Raw genomic sequence first — 23,785 nt, 5'->3', positions numbered from 1 at the left:
ACCCCTTTGCTGCTGAATAAAGCAACTGCAGCTGAAAGAAGTCTGTCAGTTGATATCGCGTCCAACTCTAGTTGGTCATACGCCATAAGGACGTCATCTTGTGCAGCCGCAACTTTCATTGAATAACGACTATACTCCATAATATTTGTAGGTAAACGTTCGTTACAAGTTACTCGTACGCACAATAGTAGGCTGCGTTTGCAATTGCGCGCAAACGCCAGTGCAGGCTCAAAAATGTACGGACTTGTCACTGTATAATACTGGGACGTCATATACACTCAATCTCATATATCGGTGCGACTGCCCTGTACTCGCAAGATACTTAAAGCCAGCAGTGTTTTCGAAGAAGGCAGGCACCTAATGTAAGTTCACACGCCGTATTCCACTACGACGGTCTGTGCATATATATACGTTACCGATGCTGCTCAGAGGCAGAACATTATACACGCCTCTGATTGACACTTTTGGCGTACACCCCACTGGAACTGCAGACATCGCGCTAATAAAGCCTCGAAGCAGAATGACACCCGGGTGCGCACAATGGAAACAGCTGCGTAGGTGACGCGTCATCCCCACATGTTGCGCGGAGAATGATGTCGCACTTGTTACGGAATCAGTGTATATACAGCTTTTGGAAACGGCTAGAACTCGGCATGCGGCATTCTATAACCTCGCGAGGAAGACAAGGCTATATATATATATATATATATATATATATATATATATATATATATATATATATATATATATATATATATATATATATATATATATATATACCATTGCAAAAGAGTTCTGCGGAAGCCCGCAATGAGGAGGAGGGTTCATGAAAAGGAAAATTGTCATCCATCCGACTGTACAGCTTCGGAGCTTTGTGGCGCAGCGGACTATTGCCTGAAAAGAAGCTGCGCCCGCGTATTCCCAAAAAGCTCTGACGCTACTTAAGACTTTCTTTTTTTTTCGTAAGAGAAAAATTCTAACCAATCACGATGCTGCATATCCGCGAAGGCGGTCGGAAATCTAAAAGAGCAGCTACGAACAAGAAGCTTTGTGCGGTGCATAGACTCCTGCGCTCCATGACAGCTTGACGAGGCTCTCGTGTCGTTAAACTGTTTTAAAGAGACATTAAATAGACTTCTATTTAGACTTTTAGAGATGCGTATTTAAAAACACTCCAAATACGCGTAGACGTTATAGCCCAAGTAAAACTTTGTTTAGCGCTTAGAAAAGAAGATCGAACACCCAGCCCATACATACTGCACAGCAGCCTTCATCGCCTCGTTTAGGCCGTGCACGTGGAAGAAGCTCTCGGTTGACGCGCAACTTTCGACTCATTGCCTGCGCGCCTCTTCTGACAAGCGTGGACGCGCAGCCCGGGCGGGCTTTTTCGTTTCGAAGCCCGCGTTGAAAACTCGAGCACCTGACGGACGGCGGGCCACGTATACGTGCGTGTTCGCCGGCCGGTTGGGCGCGAAGCTGTTTGTTGCTGTTGTGCCAGTTGGCCAACGCCGCTAAAAGGAACTAACGCGCGCGGGTTCTAAATCGGGACGCCGCCGCTGCTGCTTCTGCGCGGCAACGGCAAGAAAAGAAGAAGGCATCGGCGGCCCGTTCTCTCGGAGGCCAGGCGCTGAAAACGCGCGAGCATGCCCGACGGTATATACATACACCGCGGCTATACGGCAGCGCAGACCGTGGTCGTCTCCCGACGGAGTCGGGTGGCCCGTTTTAGCGATGACTTCAAATTTAGATGGTGCCGGAGTGAGTAAGGAGTTTGAGGGGAAAGGGGGTCTGCAGAAGAGAACGGTCGGGAGGTCCGTTTGCAAAGAACGCGCACCCGCTAGCCGGCTGCATGCGTGCGCTGAAGAGCTCGGAGGGGAGTTTTCTTTTCCTCGTCTATTCGCGCTATATGCGACTGGCCGAACTACGGGAGTGCGGCACGCGAAGGATTTTGCAGGAAGGAAGCAGCACGCGACCGAGTATGCGCCTCTCTTTCTTTTTTATTTCTCATTTTGTACTTTTTTATTTCGTTCGAAGGAAATGAACGACGAAACTTCTCCAGTGTTCAGGCGTTCGCCTTTTGGCATTTTCGGCGTATATAAAGCGTCTGCATGCACCCTTCGAGCAAGGCATTGCCTGCATGGATATTTTGTGACGAAGAACTCGACGGGTCACTGAAGCATGCGTGCTACTTGCTTTGGTTTGCTTGCGGGCAGAAGCACTAAGCCGTACATGCGTATTCGAATTACATCTTTCGTATGAGAAAAAAAAAAGAAAGAAAATATTAGCGTTCGTGTGCCAGTTTGAGCAACCGATACATCAATGACAGCGAAGCCCTATAGGCGAGTTCTCACACCATCGGGAAGTGGTATATTCTAGTTTCATATATATCAGGCAACGCTGCGGAAGCAACGCTAGTTTAGTGCGCCCGGCCACCCGTTCCTCACTCCGCGCGTTTCTCAGTGCAGTTGTTTTTCGTCTGCTACGCTTTCTACGGAATAAGTTTCTATACTCGATAAGTTCGAACCACGAGTTGTGGACGCAAGTTTACGCCAAATGACTTGAAAAATGAATGAATTGCGTGCCTTTGTGCTTCCGGTATAGGTGGCGCACTATTTCTTGGTCGCGAGAGCAGGCAGTGCGCTGTGACCGCTGGTCGGAGAAACGTGTCACTCCGCTCGTTTGGTTTCAATTAACTCCGAAACTTCGACGCCTTTCATGTAGTAAACACGTCGTATTGTGCGATATAAAAGTGCGAGACTTAATTTTACAGTGAATCACGTTACGCGCACCTAATGTCTTTTTTATAACATACAATTTTCTTGCTCGCGGACGCGAGCAGTGAGGGAAGTATAGCGTTGTATGCTATGTACGAAACGGAGTACATATAAAGGCCTGTTCGTGGATGTTCTTATAGTCGGTAACAACCCAAAAATTACAAACAAGCCCCTTCCACAAAATGCGCAGTGCACCTGGAGACGTATTCTCGAACAATCACTCTCGGCGATACTATTGCCCTCGCGTGACGTAGTGCTCGACCAGCCAATCAGCTCATCCGGTTTTGCTCAATGAGCCAATCAGCGCGCACTGAAAGCGATATCGCCTAAATACGTCCCTGCCTTTCAACTCTGAAAGAGAGTCGAGCCTGCTGCAATCCACTAACAGCTTATCATTTTGTTCTGCTAATGAAAAATCTAGGTCAATGGCAACCCAAAAGCTAGTTGTTTCAAGCAAAAATATTAGCTATGACCGAGCAGTGATTCAAGATTGCCTAACAATACTGCCCTAGACGATCAGGTTTCACCTCGAAATCAGTGACACAAAAGCTGATTTCATCTGGTGGGCGCACCTATGCAAACTCTGTTTCAGTTGGACAGCGTACTCATTTGCAACTTCATAAGTAGATTGTCACCAACACCGCCTGCGCGCTGTCACTGTAGCCCTGCTTATGCGGCACCCGCCGTGGTTGCTCAGTGGCTATGGTGTTGGGCTGCTGAGCACGAGGTCGCGGGATCGAATCCCGGCCAAGGCGGCCGCATTTCGATGGGGGCGAAATGCGAAAACACCCGTGTACTTAGATTTAGGCGCACGTTAAAGAACCCCAGGTGGCCGAAATTTTAGGGGGTCCTCCACTATACGGCATGCCTCATAATCAGAAAGTGGGTTTGGCACGTAAAACCCCATAATTTAATTTTATGCGGACCATTTCGGGGCTCACACGCGCACTGTGTTATTGGCAGCACTTTACCACCGCTGCCACACAAACTCCTGGCATACTTCCAGCGTGGAACCAGCAAAAACACGACAAACATGAGAAGCAAAAATGCGGATTACTGGCTTTAAAATGACAATAACATTAATAACAAACGCGCGACGAAGGCTGCCAACTATCCGTGTGAGGCGCACTCAAGGCAACTTTTATTTTGTAACCGGTGATAATTATGTCTAAACGCGAAAGTCAGGGACTCCGAGGCAAGCGGCGTTGCTGATTGATATTACGATATATGCATACCGTCCTTTGCCGCACGAAAACGGTTGCGAAACTCCCCCTAAACATGTTTATTGACTGTAAAAGTATGTAGAGTGTGGTTTAACTTATTCAATAACTGAAGCTAGATACAGTTAAACCGGGAGGAAGCGATTTCTGGACGTCATGAAGGGAATACGTTAAGCGCACATGTGCATGTGAAAGCTAGCCAAATTCGACGAAATTCACTCTCCACAGTATGAGTGATGATGTTAATGGGGATCGGTATCCGGCGCTAATATTACCTCGTTACAGTAAAAACAAAATGAATGGCGTTAGCCCTGCACCCATTCCCATGCCCTTTCAGCAATATGGTTAATGATCGCGCCGAAAGCAATGATTCCGGCTAATGTGTTATAATATGCCACTTGTGTGTCATAACATAGCTTCTTCCTGGCTCAATAGTTTTAATCAGTGTTCCTTTGCGGTTTCTTTTTCTTTTCGTTTAGGTATAGGGAAAAGTACAATCACTGTCGCGATAAGCTGCCAGTTTATATGGAACTACGGTGTACATTTTACCAACGCGCTCGCGAAATTTTGCGGGTTCATTGAAGCGAGTGAGTGATGATGCTTGTATTGAAGAAAGATAATGATCGGTTCAACGGTTAGCTAGGAATTTTTGCGGTATTTCGCGTCTATTTGTACGCAATGAAGCGTTAAATTATTCGAAGTAGGAAGGTGATTGGGACAAACAAGGAAAGAGATTGAATTTAAAAAGAGAGGAATGCTGCTGAATAAGTATAGAGTAAACAGGCTATGACAACATGCTTAACGTATGCCCTCTACGCCAGCTTACTTTCAGGTGTCCTGAGACGCCCTGGCGGGTCGTAATGCAACAGTTGTGAAAATATTTCCCGAAACGAATGACGCTTATCCAAAAAAGCTTTAAATATATGTTTTAAATCATTTCAGTACTTTCACGACATTTCGCATTAAGACGGAGACAATTGAAAAGTAAATTCCATGAAAAATAATCCATCCTAATCGAATCGCAACATGGTCGACGCTAAATATACACTTACACGTATAGTGTGCAGCCACGTCAGCTCTAAAAACTCGCAGGAGAGAGGAAAGAGCGAAAAACCCAACCATTTTGCTGAGGCAGAGAACGTATACTGTAACTTGACCTGCGGACTATCGTCGCTTTTCGTATGAACCCACCAATCAAACATCACCTGGCATTGTCTTGCAAACATCTACTTTCTCGTTCTTTGTATAGTTGAGTTGTGATGGTTAGCGCGACCGAGAGCTACCTATAAATGCCGTGCGCATGGTTTTCCAAGTAACAGTCACCTGCAGTGTTGTTACTAGATCACCGATAAACTTCTCTTAATAGCTTGTCGTCATTTTATTTTTCTAAACACGCTGGGTTCATGAGTGAGCGTGGTAATTGTTTTACTGTTAACTTAAGAGGCCAGTAACCACTCTGTTACTTAATCCGTTGTCATACTAGACACTAAATGACCTTTGTAAATTGTAAGTACCATAAAATTTGATGCCGTTGAGCAATGCCGAGCAACCGTGGTTCATCGCAGTATTCAGCATGTATGCAAAACATGGAATCCTAGCATGGGTTGCTGAGGGTATAACCTTGAAATTACAGATAGTGAGAAAACATTTCAACGCAGAATCGTCTTTGTGGTTGGGGTGGCTAGGCCACATACCAACCTTACATCAAGGCCTGTAACTGAAAGTTATTTGTCTCGACTGAGCGAATTTCCGTCTTTGTTCTCTTTTAGCTTCACCTAGTTATTAATTACCTGAAGGTGTCAAAAAATTGATAATCCCGCTCGCAATTCCTGCGTTTTCAGAGTAATTAACATCTTCAAAATGTGAAATGTTTTTTCTTATGTTCATAAATAAATGTGCAGCAATATTTTTCCTTCGGTTTACAAAAAAAGTGCGCAACTCGTTTGATAGTTTGATGGCTCAAGTATAATTTGGAACCGTCATCCTGCCTCCATCGCTCTAATACCAGATGCCTATAACTTTAACACTGTTCTACACAACTATCATCGTTATTATTTACTGCATATATGTGTATTCTTATCCTACCCCCCCCCCCCTTTTTTTTGTTTTGTAATCGTAGAAAACTGTCTTTTCTCACAATGTTTACTCTCGTATAGCTTCAGATTTTGTGCACACTCTTATCACGTGATTTTGCATATTATGTCCAAGCAATATTTTCTTACGTAATTGCATCTCCCGTTCTCCATGCTGTTCATTTTTCTATTAGTTCCGGCATCACTAATGTTCAATACCCATCTGTAGTATAGTCAGCAGATATGCATGCACTGGTATTGCTAACATACGTTCTACAAGCAGGCAAATTTGCAACAATTTTTCGAAGCGGCGTCATGCTCAAGTTTCTTCTTTGATAAAGACATATGGAAGCAGAAAGACGACTGATTTCTCGACTACTTCTTCATTTGACATGAAGTCCACTGTCTCCACACTTCTTTCGTTTACAATACTTCATTTTCGCAAGTTTTCTTGCTGAAACATTTTTCTACTTAACTCGGATCTACGTGATGTCTTAATTACGTGGCCAAAGTTATAATTTAGACGGTTAGTATATTTATCGGCCTTGTCTAGAAACAGAATTGAGCTGCGTCCGTCCGCTGGTTTGTTGTTCGAAGTAATGCAAGCGTCCTTTCTTTCAATTACAGCATTCTCGGCATAACGTAAACAGTATTCGAAAACTACTGAATTAGCGTTTAATTCAGTAGCATCACTATTTCGCTCCTATTTGGTTCATAAAAGAAGAAAGCGCTAATCACACACGTCCTCTCTTTATTTCTATCGTAAATGTCTATAGGCTGATACGCATTTTAAATTTATGGCGTTCAAAGAAGTAAATGTTCTAAGTTCAGACCAAGGCATAAAATATACGAAAACTAAATTTGTGCGTTTTTGCGTAAGTGTAAAATTAGCAGTGCGTGGCAGGGTTGTTCAGCTGCAAAGCAGGCGTGTGATTGTTCACACAAAAGCCTTCGCTTTTCCTCCGGTGATTACACGGGACATTTAATGGTCGATTAGGGGGCTCACGACCCTGGCTTAATGGTGAAACGCACGTGAGCGGCCTGATATCGTAGCCGGAGCTATGGTGGAACTATCCATTTCTGCAACAGCAGTCTAGGTACCGACGAGAGCAATAATATGTATACATTACGGGTTCGCGGTGCGAAAATGATTTGCCCGATCCCATTTGTAAAAAGGAATTATCAAAGCAGTACGACTGCATATATGTTTAGCGGTAACATGCAGACGCCTGCATTTGCGACAAAATTGCGCTGTCCTCTACGATAGTAATCCGTCTCCGCTTTTTTTTTTTTTTTCCATCGCTACACCATACAATGTTTATCCGATTTAGCTGACTCATTCGGGACAGTGCCGATTGCTTTTGAAATTGCGAAATTTGTAAACAATGAAAGGTCTATCTTACGCGTTCTGCGCGCTGATTATCCGAAAAGTCCTGTATGTTGTGTATTTACTGAATGACATCTTCCGGTTGAATATGTTGTTCTCGTTAAGATGGGCAGCGTGACAGATATTTTAATGCAACTTTCTCCTTGTTATAAGTTACCGCGCGCTCTCAGAAGCACTCATGTTGTCGCGATTTCAACGCTCTCGGAAGTCGTCCATAACGCAGTTCTGCAGGCGTGTAGCAGCACGGACAGCGGGAGATCTAATAAGCTATGTGACACAACTGTTTGCCCAGAGGACGTGCTCACGGTGTCAGCATAGAAAGGTGAATACATTAGTCACACTAAATTTACAGGCTACGTACATCCTTCGTCTAAGTGGCATACGAAAGATGCAGCATATTTTGTGCGCGACTCACAACGAGTAACTGCGCTGGTTTGGTGAACTTACACGGCTACTATATGTTTTGCGAGCTTCGTCAATCATTTCCAGAGCTCTGGTAATGTATAACCTTTTCTCCCGTGTTCAGCCGACACGCATCCAAAAGAGAAACACGTTCGGTACAAAGTGAAGAACTGCGACCATAGCAGTTTCGCTTTCCCTAAGATCACATTTCGCACTCGACGGCGCGCGTCACGTGAAGGTTAGCAAGCATAATTTGCGCGTGCGATATATATGACAGTTGTCCCGAGTGTTAAATGTCGCGCACTTGGACGGCACTAGCAGAAACTAAAACTCCGCCGCGTTTCACGTCGCACGTGTTGCGTTGTGTATACGACGTCGCATGCTGTGTTGATTGACTGCTCACCTGCGTTGACGTGCGCCTTCTTCATCCAGGGATAGATGACGGGCTGTCCGGCCTGATTGCAGTCGCCGCCGGCTACCGAAGTCGGCGCCGTGGCGGTGGCCCCGGGGCTGTGCATCGGTGGCGCTGCCCCGACGTGCGGCGATTGCGGCGAAGGCCTGAGCATGGACGCCGGCGGCGGGGGCGACGGCGACCGCTGCAGCGGCGCGGGAGGCCCCGAGTACGGCGGGCTGTGTCCGCCGCCCGCGCCGGCATGGTCGAGCGTAGCTACGCTGGGCCGCGACAGCGGGCTCAGCGTGGTCTGTGTCATGGAACATGAGTGCTGGTAGTAGTGCGGCGAGGCGCTGGACACGTAGCCGCCGTTCTCGGCACCGTACGGCGGGGCCGCCGCGCCTCCGAACGAGGCGTACGGGTGCGCGGCCGCGTGCTGGTGGTGGTGCGGCGGGGCGCCCGCGTAGTAGTCACCGGCCCCATGGCTCGGGATGTAGTTGCCCTGCGAGTACTCCTCGGGCGGCGGAAACTTGGGGTCCACGTAGGACGGCGAGTTCATCAAAAACGAACTCATGGTCATTAATTTTTGCCGGCTGAATTGCATGATGGAGATAGTTTTGCTTCGGTCTCGTCGCCGAGCAGCGCCATGGCTCCGCCCCGCCGCCGGAGATTAGCATATCACGTGACGGACGCCATCCAATGACGGAGGCGGCGCGCGCGGCGCTGAACCCGGCGGCGCTCCGGCGTCGGCGGCGGCGGCGACGATGATGGATGGCGATCGCGTTGCCCGCTGCCGGTCCACGCACATGCGACGGACTCTCCGGAGAACGCCGGTCGCTAAGCTGTCCGGTGCACGACGCTGGCCACGCAGCGCGGATTCGGTCGGCGAGTTTCACCACGCACTGAGTCGACAGCGGCGGCGCGTCCACAAAACACGCACGGGTTGTATAATCCAAGCACGGGCGGACCGATGCGGCCCGCGCGAGCAGTCGCGATCGAGTGGGCGCTCTCTCACGTGGCAGGGCGGACGCGCCAAACTTGCCGACTATAGCGCTGCCGCCGGCGACCGGAGTGTTTGTTGGGGAAAGGGGCGGGCGGTGGAGGGGGCGCCGCACGGGGGAGGAGGGCTCGTGGGAGGGCGCTCGCCCGAGCGGCGGCCGCCGGAGCGGCGCGCGCGGGCAACAAGTTTGGCAACTCCACTCGGCCGCGGAGCAGCGCTGCGGGCGCAAGCGACTCTGGTGCTCGCCGGAGGCAGTGAGCTTTCTTTTTCTCGCTATAATGGAGAGAGGGCAGTTATTCTCTTCCTGAATACCCACTGCGCTCTACAGCTCGGATTTCTTCGAACACTTTAACTCGAGAGTGTGAACACGCAAAGGTTTCGCGTCTCATATTTACATGAGTGGCGAAGTTCAGTCAATTTTTCACCTCCTTCGCGCAGCATGTCGAGTATTATAATAATCAGTATCTACGCTTTCATCGGGCAGTGGTTAGCTTCTTACCAGTTACAGAAAAAAGTGGTTGTGTGTGAGGAAGGGAAAGGTTGGGGCATAGAACGGACGTGCGTGCCCCACTGCCTAACTCTTCCCTATCTCTCTAAGCGCCTTACAGTACAGTTTTACAGTACAGTCAAGCCTAGAGAGAGGCTTGACTGTACCGTAAAACGGCCCTGCTCAAGTGCACGCTTTATTTTTTTATTTAATCTTCATCAATTTATGTTTTCTTACCTTTAAGAGCGGCAATGTCGAGTTAAAATTGTGCGCGAAGCCCTGCTTGCAACTCTCAGTGAACAACTCATGTGCTCATATATATATTTGTGGACTCATATATATATATATATATATATATATATATATATATATATATATATATATATATATATATATATATATATATATATATATATAGTGATGCACACGTCAATTGCGCATCAGTCATTTCAAATTGGTTCAGTAATAAGCTTGGCTTACATGTCGAAGTTCACAGTTTCGGCAGTGGATACAGCAAGTGACGAGTAGCATTATTTAGCGACACTGTGAGACAGAGGAAGAGAGAGTGAGTGAGAAACGAAAAGTGAAAGGTATGGAAGTCAACCATGAATGTGCCCGGTTGGCTACCCTACACTTGGGGAGGGGAAAGGGGGAGAATAGATAAGAAGAAGAGAGAAGAAACATAATGAAGAGTCATTCAGTCACAGTCAGTCGCAGAGGAATGTCCACTGTCACACGCGCTCGTACGTCGTACAATCCAGTAGTATTGAAGAAGCTAAGAAAAGCTTTTGTGGCCTTTTGCATGCAAGAATGCATTGGCCATGGTCCCAGCAACTTTTCCTCCGGGAGCACGCTATTTTCTGGCAGGTTGAGTTTAGCTTTAGAGTACCTCGTTGAACTTCAAACGATGGGCAGTGACACAGAAAGTGCTCTTGAGTGGTTGTTATGCCTGGCGGTCCTTCAGAGCGGGGAGATGCCACACCAGCGACATGCAGTTGTCACGGTTGATGTTCGCACGTCATCATTCACTTCGCTTGAAGACAGCAACGTCGCCTCTAATGACCGTCACGAAGAGGCCACTGATCGATGACAGGGTCATCGTCGAGGACTTACAGGTAAAAGCGTCGACGGAAGGTGGTTGCCTCCTACTGTGACACGTTGGAGACAGGTGCACCACGTTGGAGACACGAGCAGCACGTTGAAGACAGGCGCAACACGTGGCCAGTGAATTGCCTCCGCGAGGGAAAGAGGAAAGAAAGCATAAAAAGCAGATCTGGACGGCTGTGAAAAAAGTAGACGCTCGGACATGCAAAGACGCTATAGCATGCAGTGTGCTCCGCTAGTTGGAGCCGTGTTGTAAAACTGAACCACATACGTCTTTTTTTAATGTAATTCTTTTTCATTCTCTTCAACGTCGCTCGGAACGCTTCTTTCTCCCAGCACCTGGCCTGGCACCTTCGTTGGCCGCACGGACCCTCGAAATTCACGACAGTGGCAAACAGTGGTGAGGTTGACCTCACGGAACTTGGGACTTGCCGATTTCACAACGAGAGTCTCATCGCACCCGCACAAATTGCACGCAACACTGTTGGTAATTCCTATTGGGGATGAATAGGAATTTGTAAATACCACACGCGAAACAGTAAAGTTGTTTCGCGGCAGTAGAGTTAAGGTGGCAGGCGAAGTCGCCAGTTAGGGTCGAAAGAGTTCAAGCGAGAGTTGGTGAATCCCCATAAACTCCATCGTGGAATTGTCATGTGGCGAGCAACACTGTGAGCCTTCAGCAGGATATTCCAGGCAAGTAGACTGCAAACCAAATTTTGGAAAATAAGTTGATTAAAGAGCTCTATATAAGAAGTACAGGTTAATGAATAACGTGTCGCAATGAGTATATACCTCACCGTATACGTAATTATCATCCAAATAAGACAAATTAATAACGAGGAACTACAGGTACACGAAAATAGCACTGAAAAATAGTCGAAAATAATTGAGCATTATGCAAATATTATTAGCGAGTTTAACTGATCTCTGAAACCATCAACACTCTCAGGATTAAAAATTATGCTATAAGTAAGCTGTTCAATGTCCATACGTATATTGGGAAAAGCGAACCGGAAGGACAACTTGCAACGCGAATTTCATGACTGGCCCAAAGATGTGCATGCTCCGGTTCTAGATCAGTGGCTTCCAGGGATGCTCAGATAGCAAGCTTCTGAATGATATAAAACGGTAATATTTAAAGAAAAGAAAGGTAAAAATAACATTTGTGTATATTGAAAGGGTAGATAACATTTCCTCATTTCTAAACAAAGTAAAATCAGAGTCTGGACCGTCCGGCAAGCCGAAGGTGCCGCCAGAGTCCTAAGACTTCGAGCCACTACCTGAGGCTACCACAACCAAAACTGCTAGACCATTCCTTTTAATAAAGTTTATTTTCTTCTTTTGATAACCTTTCTTTATCAAAGGACTCCAGTACACGGAAAGCTGAAGGGAAATTAATTTGTTAAAAGGCAGGCTGATGTATGTTTGATATATATGTAAGGCCGCTCAGAACTAAACTCCTGGTCAAGTGAACAGCCATGTAGTCAGAAACAAATGAAATGTGACCACTTCTATAACGCACCGTGACAGTTATGCAACAACGTAACAGTGCAAGTAGGCACAGTCTTGTGTTAGTTAAAGTAGCTCAGTGAAATCGCGATTCCCGTCCTGTAACCCCCCAATGTGCAGTCGCAAATGAATCTACGTGTAGTTGGCGATTCACAGAGAGAGAGGGAGAGAGATGCTTTAATGGCATGCTGGAGATGTTAGCCTGACTGTTCGGTTGACTAGCTACTATTGGTTCTGGGTGACGATTAAGATATACACAGTGATAAACAGAGCACTTACACTCACACACATGCACATGCACACACACTATGGAGATATTTACAAGGTTCTGTTAAGGCTCGTAGACCGCAATAAGGTCAGTAGCGCCTTTGTGGAGCGTAACGCACAGGTGGTGCTTTGCCATTAGCATAGCGGTAGCAGTCGCACAGAACATGCCGCAGGTCTTCAGGGACATATACATTCAGAGCACATTGGTGAGTCCGGGAGTTGAATCTTACAACGTACACGGCATCATATCAACGTACACGGCAGTCATATGGCGATTAATTTCTGTTTTGGAAACACCTTCAGCTGTCAAAAACTTCGCGACACCGAGCTGTTCAACTTTTGAAGTGTCCATTATGTGACGCCACCAAGTAGTTTGTGTAAGCTACGTTGGGCCTTATGCGGTGACGGCATGCTTGGTCTTGTCTGTTGAAGCCTCGCGGCATGTAAAAGTCGCACGATGGATCTATCTTATATAGGGGTCCGCACTGGTAGCTGGCACCTGTCCAGAGGAATCGTTGGAGACGCCAAGCGTGTCGCCGCGTCTTTTCTCGAGTATCTGGACCATTTCTGTCGAAGTGTCATGTCCAGCTTTGGCAGCATGGTCAGCCTGGACGTTGCCTTGGATTCTGCAGTGGGCTGGTAACCACTGCAGCAAACAACGCTGCATATGCAGTTCGCAGGCTTTATTGCACAGGCATTTGATGTCCATTACGAGTTGTTCCTGCAGGTGTGGCGACTTCAGTGACTGCAGGGCCGCTCTTGAGTCGGTGAAGATGACCCAAGAGTCAGCTGCCTGCTCGGATGTAAATAAAAGCTGCCCACAGTGGATCTACTTCAGCAGTTGTAGCTGAAGTGCGGTGGCTGAGAGTAGCAGAGATGGTAACACTCGCAGACGGAATCCACACACAAATGGCAGATGATGCGGGCGTAAAGGGGCAATCAGTGTAAATTTGACGGTGCGCCCTGTAGTTGGTGTTAACGTGCTCTAGAGCAAAATATGTCAGCGCTGGACCAAGGGTATTTATTTATCTTGCTCGTCAACCGAGGCACGAAAGTGACAATGAACCACGAAGGAATTTTACACGGTGGTTCCGTCGGTATAGAAAGGCTGCGATAGTACAGCGGGAGCAAGCTCCGCACCACAGGACCGCTGTCTGAAACAAGCGGATGACCCGGCACTTGGGCGGCAAAGCGGATGTGTACTCGAAGAAACTCCTGCTGCAGAAGCACTGGAACCGATAGGCGTCTGCTTTCTGCAAGGGTTCCTACACTTGACGTGTTTTTCGGTATAGGCCGGAGAACACCTCCAGGTCTTTTGCTTGCGCACATGTGAGTGTTTTTATGTTGGTTTGGGAAATGCCCTGTAACAAAAGGAGTCTGTATTGTAGGAGAACCTTCACAGAGAGCCGTATACATGCGTAGCAAAAGATTTACGGAGCGGCCCTCAATGCTGATTGATAGCATACTCAAGATGCTCAGCGCATGACCCATTTTTTTTCTTTTAGTATTTGAATATGGGGCGTCTACGCCATCAGTCTGTCGATTGTCTCATCCAGAAACTTCTGACTTGACACGTACCGAGTGGGAGAGTGTGCAACCTCTAACGTGTAGCGCGAGACATCACGCCTAGGGAAAGCAATGGCGGCCCAATTTTCCGGTGACATCGCTAGACCTCGTGCAAATAGAAAATTTTCAATAGACCTGATAGCTTTGTGCCATATTCCTCGTAAGACACCTCTGTTGCGACTGCAGCTACATATACGGATGTCATTTGCATATAAAGAGATTTGAGCCATCGTGGGAATGCACTTCTGCAGTCCAGTAAGATAGATGTTAAATAAGGTCGGGCTTAAAATACCACCCTGGGGAACTCCTCGATGCACTGTGTGCGTAGCTGTGTAACCTTCTTTTGAGGACATGTAGACTCACCTATCAGTAAGACAGTCTGAGATTCAGTCGTGCATACCACCACCAACTCCAACGGACTTCAGAGCGCACAAAATAGCCTCGTGAGCCACGTTACCGATGCTCCTGTCATGTCGAGGAATACGCCGACAGTGACGTTGCATGCAGATTTGTTGAGTTTTATGCAGTTGACAAGGCTGTGATGCTGCTGAGGCCCTTTTCGAATCCCTACATTTGCGGAGGGAAGATATTCATGTTTATCAGCAACCATCCCAGGCACGTCAATACCATCTTCTCCCTAAGCTTTCCCACCCAACTGAGAAAAGCAATCGGACGATAGGAGTTTTTCTGTTGGAGACTTACCAGGCTTGAGGACAAGCATAACACGCGCTCGTTTCAAGCAAGGTTCAAAATGGCCACTCTCCCAGCTGACACTGAATATGGTAAGCTGGCACATATTTGCCTTGTCGCCTAAGTGCATGAACTCGGCATAACTGACGTGGCAAGACCAGGAGAAGATGCCTTGTTCACCAACACCAACGCGCCAAGTAGCTCCGTGATCGAAAAAGGTTCCTCTGCTTCAATAGTGGCCACTGTCGCTGAAACCCCGTGTGCTGCTCAGGGCAAAGTTACGAGCGCCGCTGCAGCAGTGATCTTGGAGCGGAAAGTATCCGCCACGCCCAACTCGTTGATGTTACGAGCTGGTGCAATAAAACTGAAAGGATGCAGTTGAGTCGGCGGGGCTTTCAGGCTGCGCACAATGCTCCTTATTCTTGACATCGGTTTTCTGGGGTCAAGTTTGGAACCAAAGGTACGCCACAGCCTCCTGTCTGGCTTGTCCAGGTGACGTTGATTATGCATTGGCATTCACCTAACGTCGCGAATGTCATCTAGAGACAGTGTGCTTCGAGCACGTCTCTCAGCTCTACGGTGCGTTGCCCAGAGCCTCTCCTATACTCACCGTCAGCCGTTGAATAAATTCGAGGTGGTTAAAGAGGTTTCGGATGTTTAGTGATGCTTCGTTTTGCTCAATTCAGCGCACCGACAAACTCGTCATATGTTAATCGAGATAGGTCTGACTCCTCGATTGTAGCGTTATAGACATCCCAGTTAGTGCAACGAACCGCCCTTCGTTGTGTGTCTACAACCCAAAGAGATGTAGGTTCGTACGTGGTCACTGCCATGACTTTAGTTAACTGCGAACAAGGTCGCTGCAAACATGAGGTGCACGGAGATCATGGTGACATCGAGTGGGCTGGATCGGTCATTGTTGAAGAAGCTTGGCTGCCCGTCGTTAAGAATTGCCAGGTTATTACGATGTGGTGTGTCGAAAAGGCGTCGAGCGCGGACTGAAGACCTCCTACCACCCCAGGGCGAGGTGATTCGTGTTAAGTCCCCAGTTAGTATGTGCGGTCCAGGTGTTCCATCTATAATGTCCTGCAGCCTATCCACGTCAAATGCAGCCCGACGTGGTATATACGCCGCAACTATCGCAAATGTCAAATTGTCCCATTCCACTGTCATTGCAGCATACTCGTTGGATGCATCGGCTGGCATGGCATGAGCAATGAAAGCTAACTCAATGCGAACAGCCAAGACAACCCGTCTGTTATCCGTTCCTGTCGGTGAAAGTGTGATGGTATATTAAAAAAGGCGAATGCCGGTGCGCACACGGGACTCTGAGACAGCGATCACCGGAAAGCGGTGCTTGTGAACAAGCTGTGGAAGTCGGAGAGACGACAGCGGAGGCTGCAGGCGTTCCATTGAAATATGGTGGCCTTGTTTCAAATGTTCTTCAGGCTGGCTGGTTGGGACGGTAGTGCCATTTTGCCAGAACAGAAGAAAGAAAGTCAAGCAGCATCAAGATGGCCTTAGTTACTGGGGAAGACATTGGGGCGAGGAAGCTGCGAGCAGCGTCGACAAGCGCAAATGGCAATGAGTATGTGTTTTTGCGGTCTTGTCGAGCGCCGCACTCTTGCGGACTACCCCAGGACGTTGAGACCTGTTTCTTTTCCGATGGGCCAGATGTGCTCTCCTGCAGCAGCTCGAAAAGGAGGAGTTGGAGCTGGTAGGCGAGTTGGTATATAGACGGGAACTCATTTGTGTCACCAATTAGTGGCGGATTGGCAGTTCTAACTACTGCTTTTTTAGGTGTAACTTTGTGGGCTGCAGGCGACTTCGATTGGCCACTGCCTCAAGTTTCATGTTGCTGTCGTACCGCAACCTTTGCCGATCGGTACTCAACGTTGTTTTTCATCTCGTAATTTGGATATGTTTCTCTTTCACAAAACAGCGCAGCGAGTGGATGTTGATTCATGTTTTTTTCGCGCTGATGGGCACTGTGGCTCTTCATTTCTACAGCTAGATTGGCCCTAGTTGCCCCTGCAGCGTGGGCACCGTGCTTGTAACCTGCAGGCACCAACAACGTGCCCAAAACCCTGACACATGGAGCACTGTCTCCGAGCGTCAATGTACTCGTATATGTACTCGGTAACCAGTGGCGCAGCCAGAAATTTTGTTCGGGGGGGGGGCTACGCCACTGGCCGCATACATATATATATATATATCACTAGAATTAAACTTTTTCTGTTAAATGCAACAAACCTCCTCAAATTTGGTGAAGTGGTTGCAGGGAAAAACGAATTCGCCTTCTACATGTACTTAAATAGGAGCACCCGAGCTAAAGCTTCCTCTTAAGGAGGAGGCTGAGCTGCAACGTGCAGCTACACACACACACACGTGCGTGTGTGTGTGTGTGTGTGTGTGTGTGTGTGTGTGTGTGTGTGTGTGTGTGTGTGTGTGTGTGCGTGCGTGCGTGCGTTCGTTCGTGCGTGCGTGCGTGCGTGCGTGCGTGCGTGCGTGCGTGCGTGCGTGTGTGTGTGTGTGTGTGTGTGTGTGTGTGTGTGTGTGTGTGTGTGTGTGTGTGTGTGCGTGTGTGTGTGTAGCTGCACGTTGCAGCTCAGCCTCCTCCTTAAGAGGAAGCTTTAGCTCGGGTGCTCCTATTTAAGTACATGTAGAAGGCGAATTCGTTTTTCCCTGCAACCACTTCACCAAATTTGAGGAGGTTTGTTGCATTTAACAGAAAAAGTTTAATTCTAGTGATTACTGGCTTCGAATTTTTCATTTAGGTGGTCAATTATTTATCAAAAATTGGCGAAAATTGAAAATTTTTGGAAAACGAAACTATCAAGTTTAAAACTCCGTGACTCAACAATGAAAACTGATATCACAATTCTGTGAATTGCATCTAATAGTACATCTATAGCGGACAAAATAGATATGTTACACATGAATCTCAAAAAAATTAAGTATTGTGGAAATACGGCCTTTGCAGAACCCTTGTACACAACGTAACCAATTCACGTAAGATACAAATTGACAATGCAAACTTGTCCGCTTTGACTGTTATAATATATGCCGTTTACAGAACCACAATATCTGTTCTTCATGCATAGCTATTAGTTTGTAAACGTCGTGCTTCTATTTTTTCAAACTTTCGAATTTTCCAAAATATTTTAAACAAAATTCAGGCCCTAAATCAAAGTTCTGTTTCCAACAGACACTAGGATATAACTTTCTCTCTCAAATGCAACCAATTTCAATAAAAGCGATTAGCAGGATTATCTCAGAAAAGCGTTTCTGCGTTTTACAAGTATTTGAATAGGCCGCGTCGGATTGGGCCCGAGCTAAAGCTTCCTCTTAAACAATTTATCGAGGGATCAAATACATGAATAATAACTGCATTGTCATTGCCAAAGATGCTGCAAACGAATTCTTGAAAACTACGCTCTGTAAATACAAGTAAAATATGTATTTTTTCATAAAATATTATACTCGTATGTGCCGAAAATTGTGCCCAACATAACTGATGTCAATGCTTCCATGTTTTTTGTCTATTGATTAGGTAAAGAAAATATCACACGAACTTTAGAACTATATCAGTTCGGAACCAGGAAAGCAGTGCATGCCGCTGATATGAAAGTTAAAAGGCAATGAACTGAACAAGTTGAAGACAAATATGCTAATGAAACTTTGTCATTCAAGAACCGTGCTTACATTCTTGTATATATGCAATGGCCAGTGAAAAATCTCAATGACGCTGTCGTTTGTTCCAATGTATTACGCAGGAGTAACTGTCCCTTGTCGTGTATCGTGAGTAATTGCACCGAAGTTATAGTCGCGACAGAGAGCACGTATCAAAAGCAGGAGTTCTGCAAGATATATGAGGGCAAGTCAAATGAATGAGCCAACAACGGGGTACTTTATTTAAAAGTAGTCTTCATGAGAATTTAGACATTTCTCCTATTGACTAACGAGTTGCGTTATTCCCGTCTTATAAAACTCCTTGGGTTGCTGCTTCAAAAAGTCTGTATCTGGTTCCCTTGAGCTGTTTTTTCGGTTGCCCCAAAATGTAGAAGTCGCAAGGTGACAGGACTGAGCTGTATGGCGGATGTTGCAGCGTTTCCCACTTGAACTTTGCCAGTTTTGTATTAACCACATAAGCGACGTGGGGACAGGCATTGTCGTGGAACAAGATGACCCCATTCGTCAATTTTCCACGTTGTTCGTTCTTGATTGCGACACGCTGCCGTTCTGGCGTTTCACAATATCGGAAACAATTGATAGCCTCTCAAGATTTAGCAAATTCTATTAGTAATGGACCCTGTCGATCGAAAAAGAAAGTCAACAACACCTTTCCAGCGGAAATGATGGCCTTTACGTTCTTTGGGCATGGTAAATTCGAATGTTTCCACTGTAAGCTTTGCCGTCATGTTTCAGGCTCGTAGTAGTGGCACCAAGGTTCGTCCCCGATCACAGTTGCAAACAAGAAGTCGTCATGCTCATTGTGATACCCGATCAGATGAGTCAAGGCAGCGCGAAACTTCTCCGTCTTCTCGCGATGGATAAAAATCTTGGGGATCCATTGCGCACCAAAGAGCCGATAACCGAGAAGCTCATGAATTATGGCGAGAACCAAACCGTGACTGATGTTCAGACGGTCTGCCAGTTCATCGATGCTTATCCTCCGTTCTCGTTTCAGCAGCTCATGAACCTTTGAAATTGTGTGGGGGGGTGATTGCACGATGGTTTTGGCCCAGTCTTGGAATGTCTTTGCAACGTCCTTTGAACCGTTTGCTCCAACGCTTCACAGTGGTCAATGAAATGCAGTGTTCAACGTACACGGCAGTCATATGGCGATTAATTTCTGTTTTGGAAACACCTTCAGCTGTCAAAAACTTCGCGACACCGAGCTGTTCAACTTTTGAAGTGTCCATTATGTGACGCCACCATATTCAACCCAGTGTATGAGAACATCAAAGAACATTTATCTTCACACCTGCGTGTCACTTTTGTAAATGAGACATGCCGTTCTCCTACGCGCATGCCTCGCAGATAATGAACCGAACCATTATTGCGCGGTTAGGGTGGGCTCACTTTCATTTGACTCGCCCTCGTACATTAGAAATGCAAAGATACAATGGGATATGCAAATGCGAAAATACGGCTTGATAAAGGACAAAAAAGTGTTACTGGAAACAAAGTTCAGTGCATGTATACACAAAACCTCGCAACAAGATATTTAAGTATGCGCATAAGTCTCCAATGAGTCTATGTATGTAAGAAGAAGTAACTGTATATAATGCGTCAAACAAGGCAAATAAACATGTTGCACAATCATAGATTCCCAGAATCCTAGATTCCGCCCCCATTCCATCCACTCCCCCCGATGTATTGCGCGCGACGGAAGGCGGCGCGCTTGCTCCCCGCTTTTCTCCTTTGCGCACACAAGACTGAGCCACCATCGTCGGCTCACCCATTCCACCTCCCCTCCTACGCTTTCACTCGCACATACAGCATGCAGCGCGTGGTCACGATGTTATAACCCTTGGACTTTATACGAAACATGAGGGCGATGGCAGGAATGCGCCTGGAGTGTCCATATAATTGCTTTCGCATAATATAATAAACGTATCCGGCAACTGAAGCGTCCCGTCGCCCATTACTTTCCGCAAAAGAAGTATCAAAATCGAACTTTCACCATGCGACAATTCGCTGCGCCGCAACAACGTATTTTTTTTTTCTATGAGGCGGAGGCACCGAATTGAAAAAAAAAGCGCATAGGAAAGTATGTTGGCCAGAATCTAATGCCTACTTCGGGCACCTAATGGGGCTAGGGAAGGAATACCAAAGAAAACATGAGACGCTTGGTCCACTGAGAACCATACGCATACTGCTCAGTATCCTACAGCGGCGAAACAAGACTTTCCGTAAAGGTTCCGCTCAAGGAATGCGGTGCAATCCTTCGAGTCCCCACAGTGATGGCGGCGAGCGACCATTGTTTTTTTTTTCTCGTCTGCTAGCCAGAAAGCGTCCAAAACTCTGTCAGGTGAAAATCCACTCGGCCAGAGCAAACCGAACGCGCATCGAAGTGCATCGCACGGTGGTCGGGGCCATACGAAAAAAACGTATGCGCTCTTGCTGGCTCTGGCAGCCCGCGGGTAGGGTAGCGAGAACAAAAAAAAAATTGAAGAGGCTCAATGTGTCCTCGCGAATAAAAGTCAAAGGAGAAAAAATAAATAAGAACGTAGTTACTTTGGCTGGCTTTAGTGTCTTGACATGGATGTTCTGGCGTAGGTTAAAAAAAAATGTTGATATTTTTTTATGTGACATGACGGCACAAATGAACCACCCCAACGCTTCGTCTCATTGTACCTCGCTGCCTGCTTTGTCAACTCGTCTGCTAGTGTGTTGATTTGGCTTGTCTCGTTGTATGTTCTGATGTAAGACTTTAGAAAAGTCAATAGACCTTTGGCGTCAAATGTTTATAACAACATTAAACCCACAAAGTTCCGCAATTGAAAATCTAAAGCACAACTTTGCAAATGTCAATGCACCTTTCACATCAAGAGCTTATGAGATATATACCCATAAAGTTTCGCAATTGATATCCATGCGCTCCATAGATTCCGTGGCCTCAGTGAGATGCCGCGGCGAGCCCGTTCACCATCAAAGCGCCCTTGAAACTTTGTGCTCGGATGGGACTGCTTGGCGTTATGTGACTCCCGGTGTATGGGCGTTGCCACGAAATCCAGCCCGAGTTTGCAATCTTCGCGGTTAAATGTCTTTTCGAGCGTCAAAAAGACATTCTAGACAAAATCCAGAGTGATTTCCGGCGCCGGGGGTCGCTTTGGTCGGCGGTGCATGGACAGCACGAAAAAATTTCGGGGGGGGCTGAAGCCCCATAAGCCCCCCCCCCCCCCCCCTGGCTACGCCCCTGTCGGTAACGTGTGTAGCCTAAGATGAGGCACTCACGACGACTCTCTGCGGCAAACACAATACGGACGTTTTCCTACGCTCCCAGTCGACGTACAGACTTGTCAGGCGCTCTTTGAATAACAGCCATAAAGGTATCCGCTTGATCGAGGTCTGCAGGAACTCCCTTGATGACGCTATACTCCACAAATGCTCGACCGTGGCTCGTAGGCCTCAATAGGTATTTCAGCTATGTTTCAGATTTTCAGAAGGCGTTCGGAAGCTTCTGCATTGTGTGTATCGACAACCAGGAGGTTCAAACGCTCATTTGGTCGTACTTGCAATATTCCATCTGGAGTTACTGCTTCAGAAGCTGTCTTCAGTGTGAGTGGATTAAAGCATGTGATAACTTCCTTTGGATTTTTTGACCTAAATATGATGGTCAAGTTCGGCTTAGGCGAGTTTTCAACAGGCAGAGAGTTAACTACCATGATCGACCCTTTCAATCCGAGGCAGCGTATTGGGGGCGATATTTCAGTGTGTTTTTCCGAGCTGTCGGAAGAATTCGCGGTAGCGTCCGTGTAGCTAACAGTAGCAGAGGATTCTGGCATATCAAAGAAATCATCCTGACCTTCGGGCAGACTGACATCGAAGCAGGAGATGGTCTCAGTGGGAGGACCTTGGCCACGCGGAAGCGATAAATTCACAGAGGACGGAGTATAGTGATGGACTGTGACTGTTCCAGGCTGCAATATATCACTAAAGGGTATCTTGAGGCTGGTTACCGCCGCATGCATCTCCAGTTGTTGGTTTGGCGTAAAACCGGCTTGAATATCGGGAGACTTGATAGGATGCGGTCCCGGGGGTGCTGGATCTGTTGATGGAATCATGTCCGACATTCAGAAGTTCACTGTCCAAGAGGACAGGCAGCGCGAGGCACATAAATAGAAAAACTGCAGGGAGACGAGCGAAGTAGCACAATCACTCCGCAACTTCTTCCTTTTACCGATTCACAGAGAGAACATCTGCTATATTAGCAATGAAAAACGCAGAGCGTGTCATGATAAGGACAGTGGCAGTAATTCCTTTCTTCGCTCTGACAGTGTGCTTATCAACAGTTTTCATGTAGGAAAGGAGGAAGGAAAACAAGAGGTGAAAGGCAGAGAAGTTAACCAAGTTTTCATGTAAGTAACAGAAAAGGTTAAAGGTAGGTAATCTTAACGAAAGGTTCATTTGAAGTTGGTCACAATGAACATAGTTGATTCGTACTGTAGTACAGATATGCGCAACATTACTCGGAATGATCACGCAAAAGAAAAAAAAACTTTAGACATATACGGGTATTTGTTGAAAAATATGTTTCAGATTTCCAAGCCACCAGTTTGTTAAAAATGAGATAACAAAGGCCAAGCTACAAAGCTGCTAGGAGTTGGGTATGTCTTAACATTAGCTCTTAAAGCGATATTAACTTAATTAGCAACAATAATACGCTACCATTTCAAATACCAATTCTACAGATCTCCGTCGTATCATCACACAGGTATTACGAAGTTCCTCAATATTAAGCAAACAATACGGTTAAGATTATTTCTGGTTATCTTCAAATGTTGTCCAACACCTACCACATGTTTGTCCAGCATAGACGCTACCAAATTGCAGTCTTATGTTAATGCATTAGTGGAATTTATTGAGTTATCTTCAACCGGCTTTACAGGGTTTAAGCTGTTACTTTCCTAAAAAAATATTGTCTCTTGTCGCGCACTTATACCGCGCGTTTTATCACGTGGCATTCTGGCATTCTTACCATCATCGTTTATCACATGGCCATTATTACGTCCAGTTAATATTCCAGCTCCGATCTGGACACGCAAGTCCAGGTCACCGAATGAGCCACTCAGGTCGCCGTCAGCCATGGGCTGATGGTCATCTGGCACGGACCATCATAATCTGCTATGGGACGAGATAAAGTTTTCCATTCCATCCCACACCCAGCTCTGACAATAATGAACAAAT

At 46.7% G+C, this 23,785-nt stretch overlaps 2 protein-coding genes across 6 annotated transcripts in view; one reads left to right on the top strand and one right to left on the bottom strand.

Moving 5' to 3' along the window:
• Positions 1-9,317, bottom strand: part of Dfd (homeotic protein deformed) — a 40,939-nt gene extending 31,622 nt beyond the window's left edge. The window contains exon 1 of the mRNA XM_070537012.1: positions 8,259-9,317. Coding sequence (XP_070393113.1) covers positions 8,259-8,850 — 592 coding nt within the window. The 5' untranslated portion in view covers positions 8,851-9,317. The remainder of the gene's footprint in view (positions 1-8,258) is intronic.
• The window catches only part of LOC139059109 (uncharacterized), a 961,629-nt gene that overhangs the window by 842,781 nt on the left and 95,063 nt on the right, over positions 1-23,785 (top strand). The window contains exon 3 of one of the 5 annotated variants that reach the window (XR_011513918.1): positions 8,288-8,425. The exons of 3 other annotated variants lie outside the window; for them this stretch is intronic. The gene's annotated coding sequence lies outside the window, so the exon portion shown is untranslated. Of the gene's footprint in view, positions 1-8,287; positions 8,426-23,785 lie in introns of those variants that run through there. One more of the 5 variants, XR_011513917.1, reaches the window with a different exon arrangement.

This window comes from Dermacentor albipictus, chromosome 4 (genome assembly GCF_038994185.2).
Source record: "Dermacentor albipictus isolate Rhodes 1998 colony chromosome 4, USDA_Dalb.pri_finalv2, whole genome shotgun sequence".
NCBI lineage: Eukaryota > Metazoa > Arthropoda > Arachnida > Ixodida > Ixodidae > Dermacentor > Dermacentor albipictus.
This window is presented reverse-complemented; position numbering and strand designations above follow the sequence as displayed.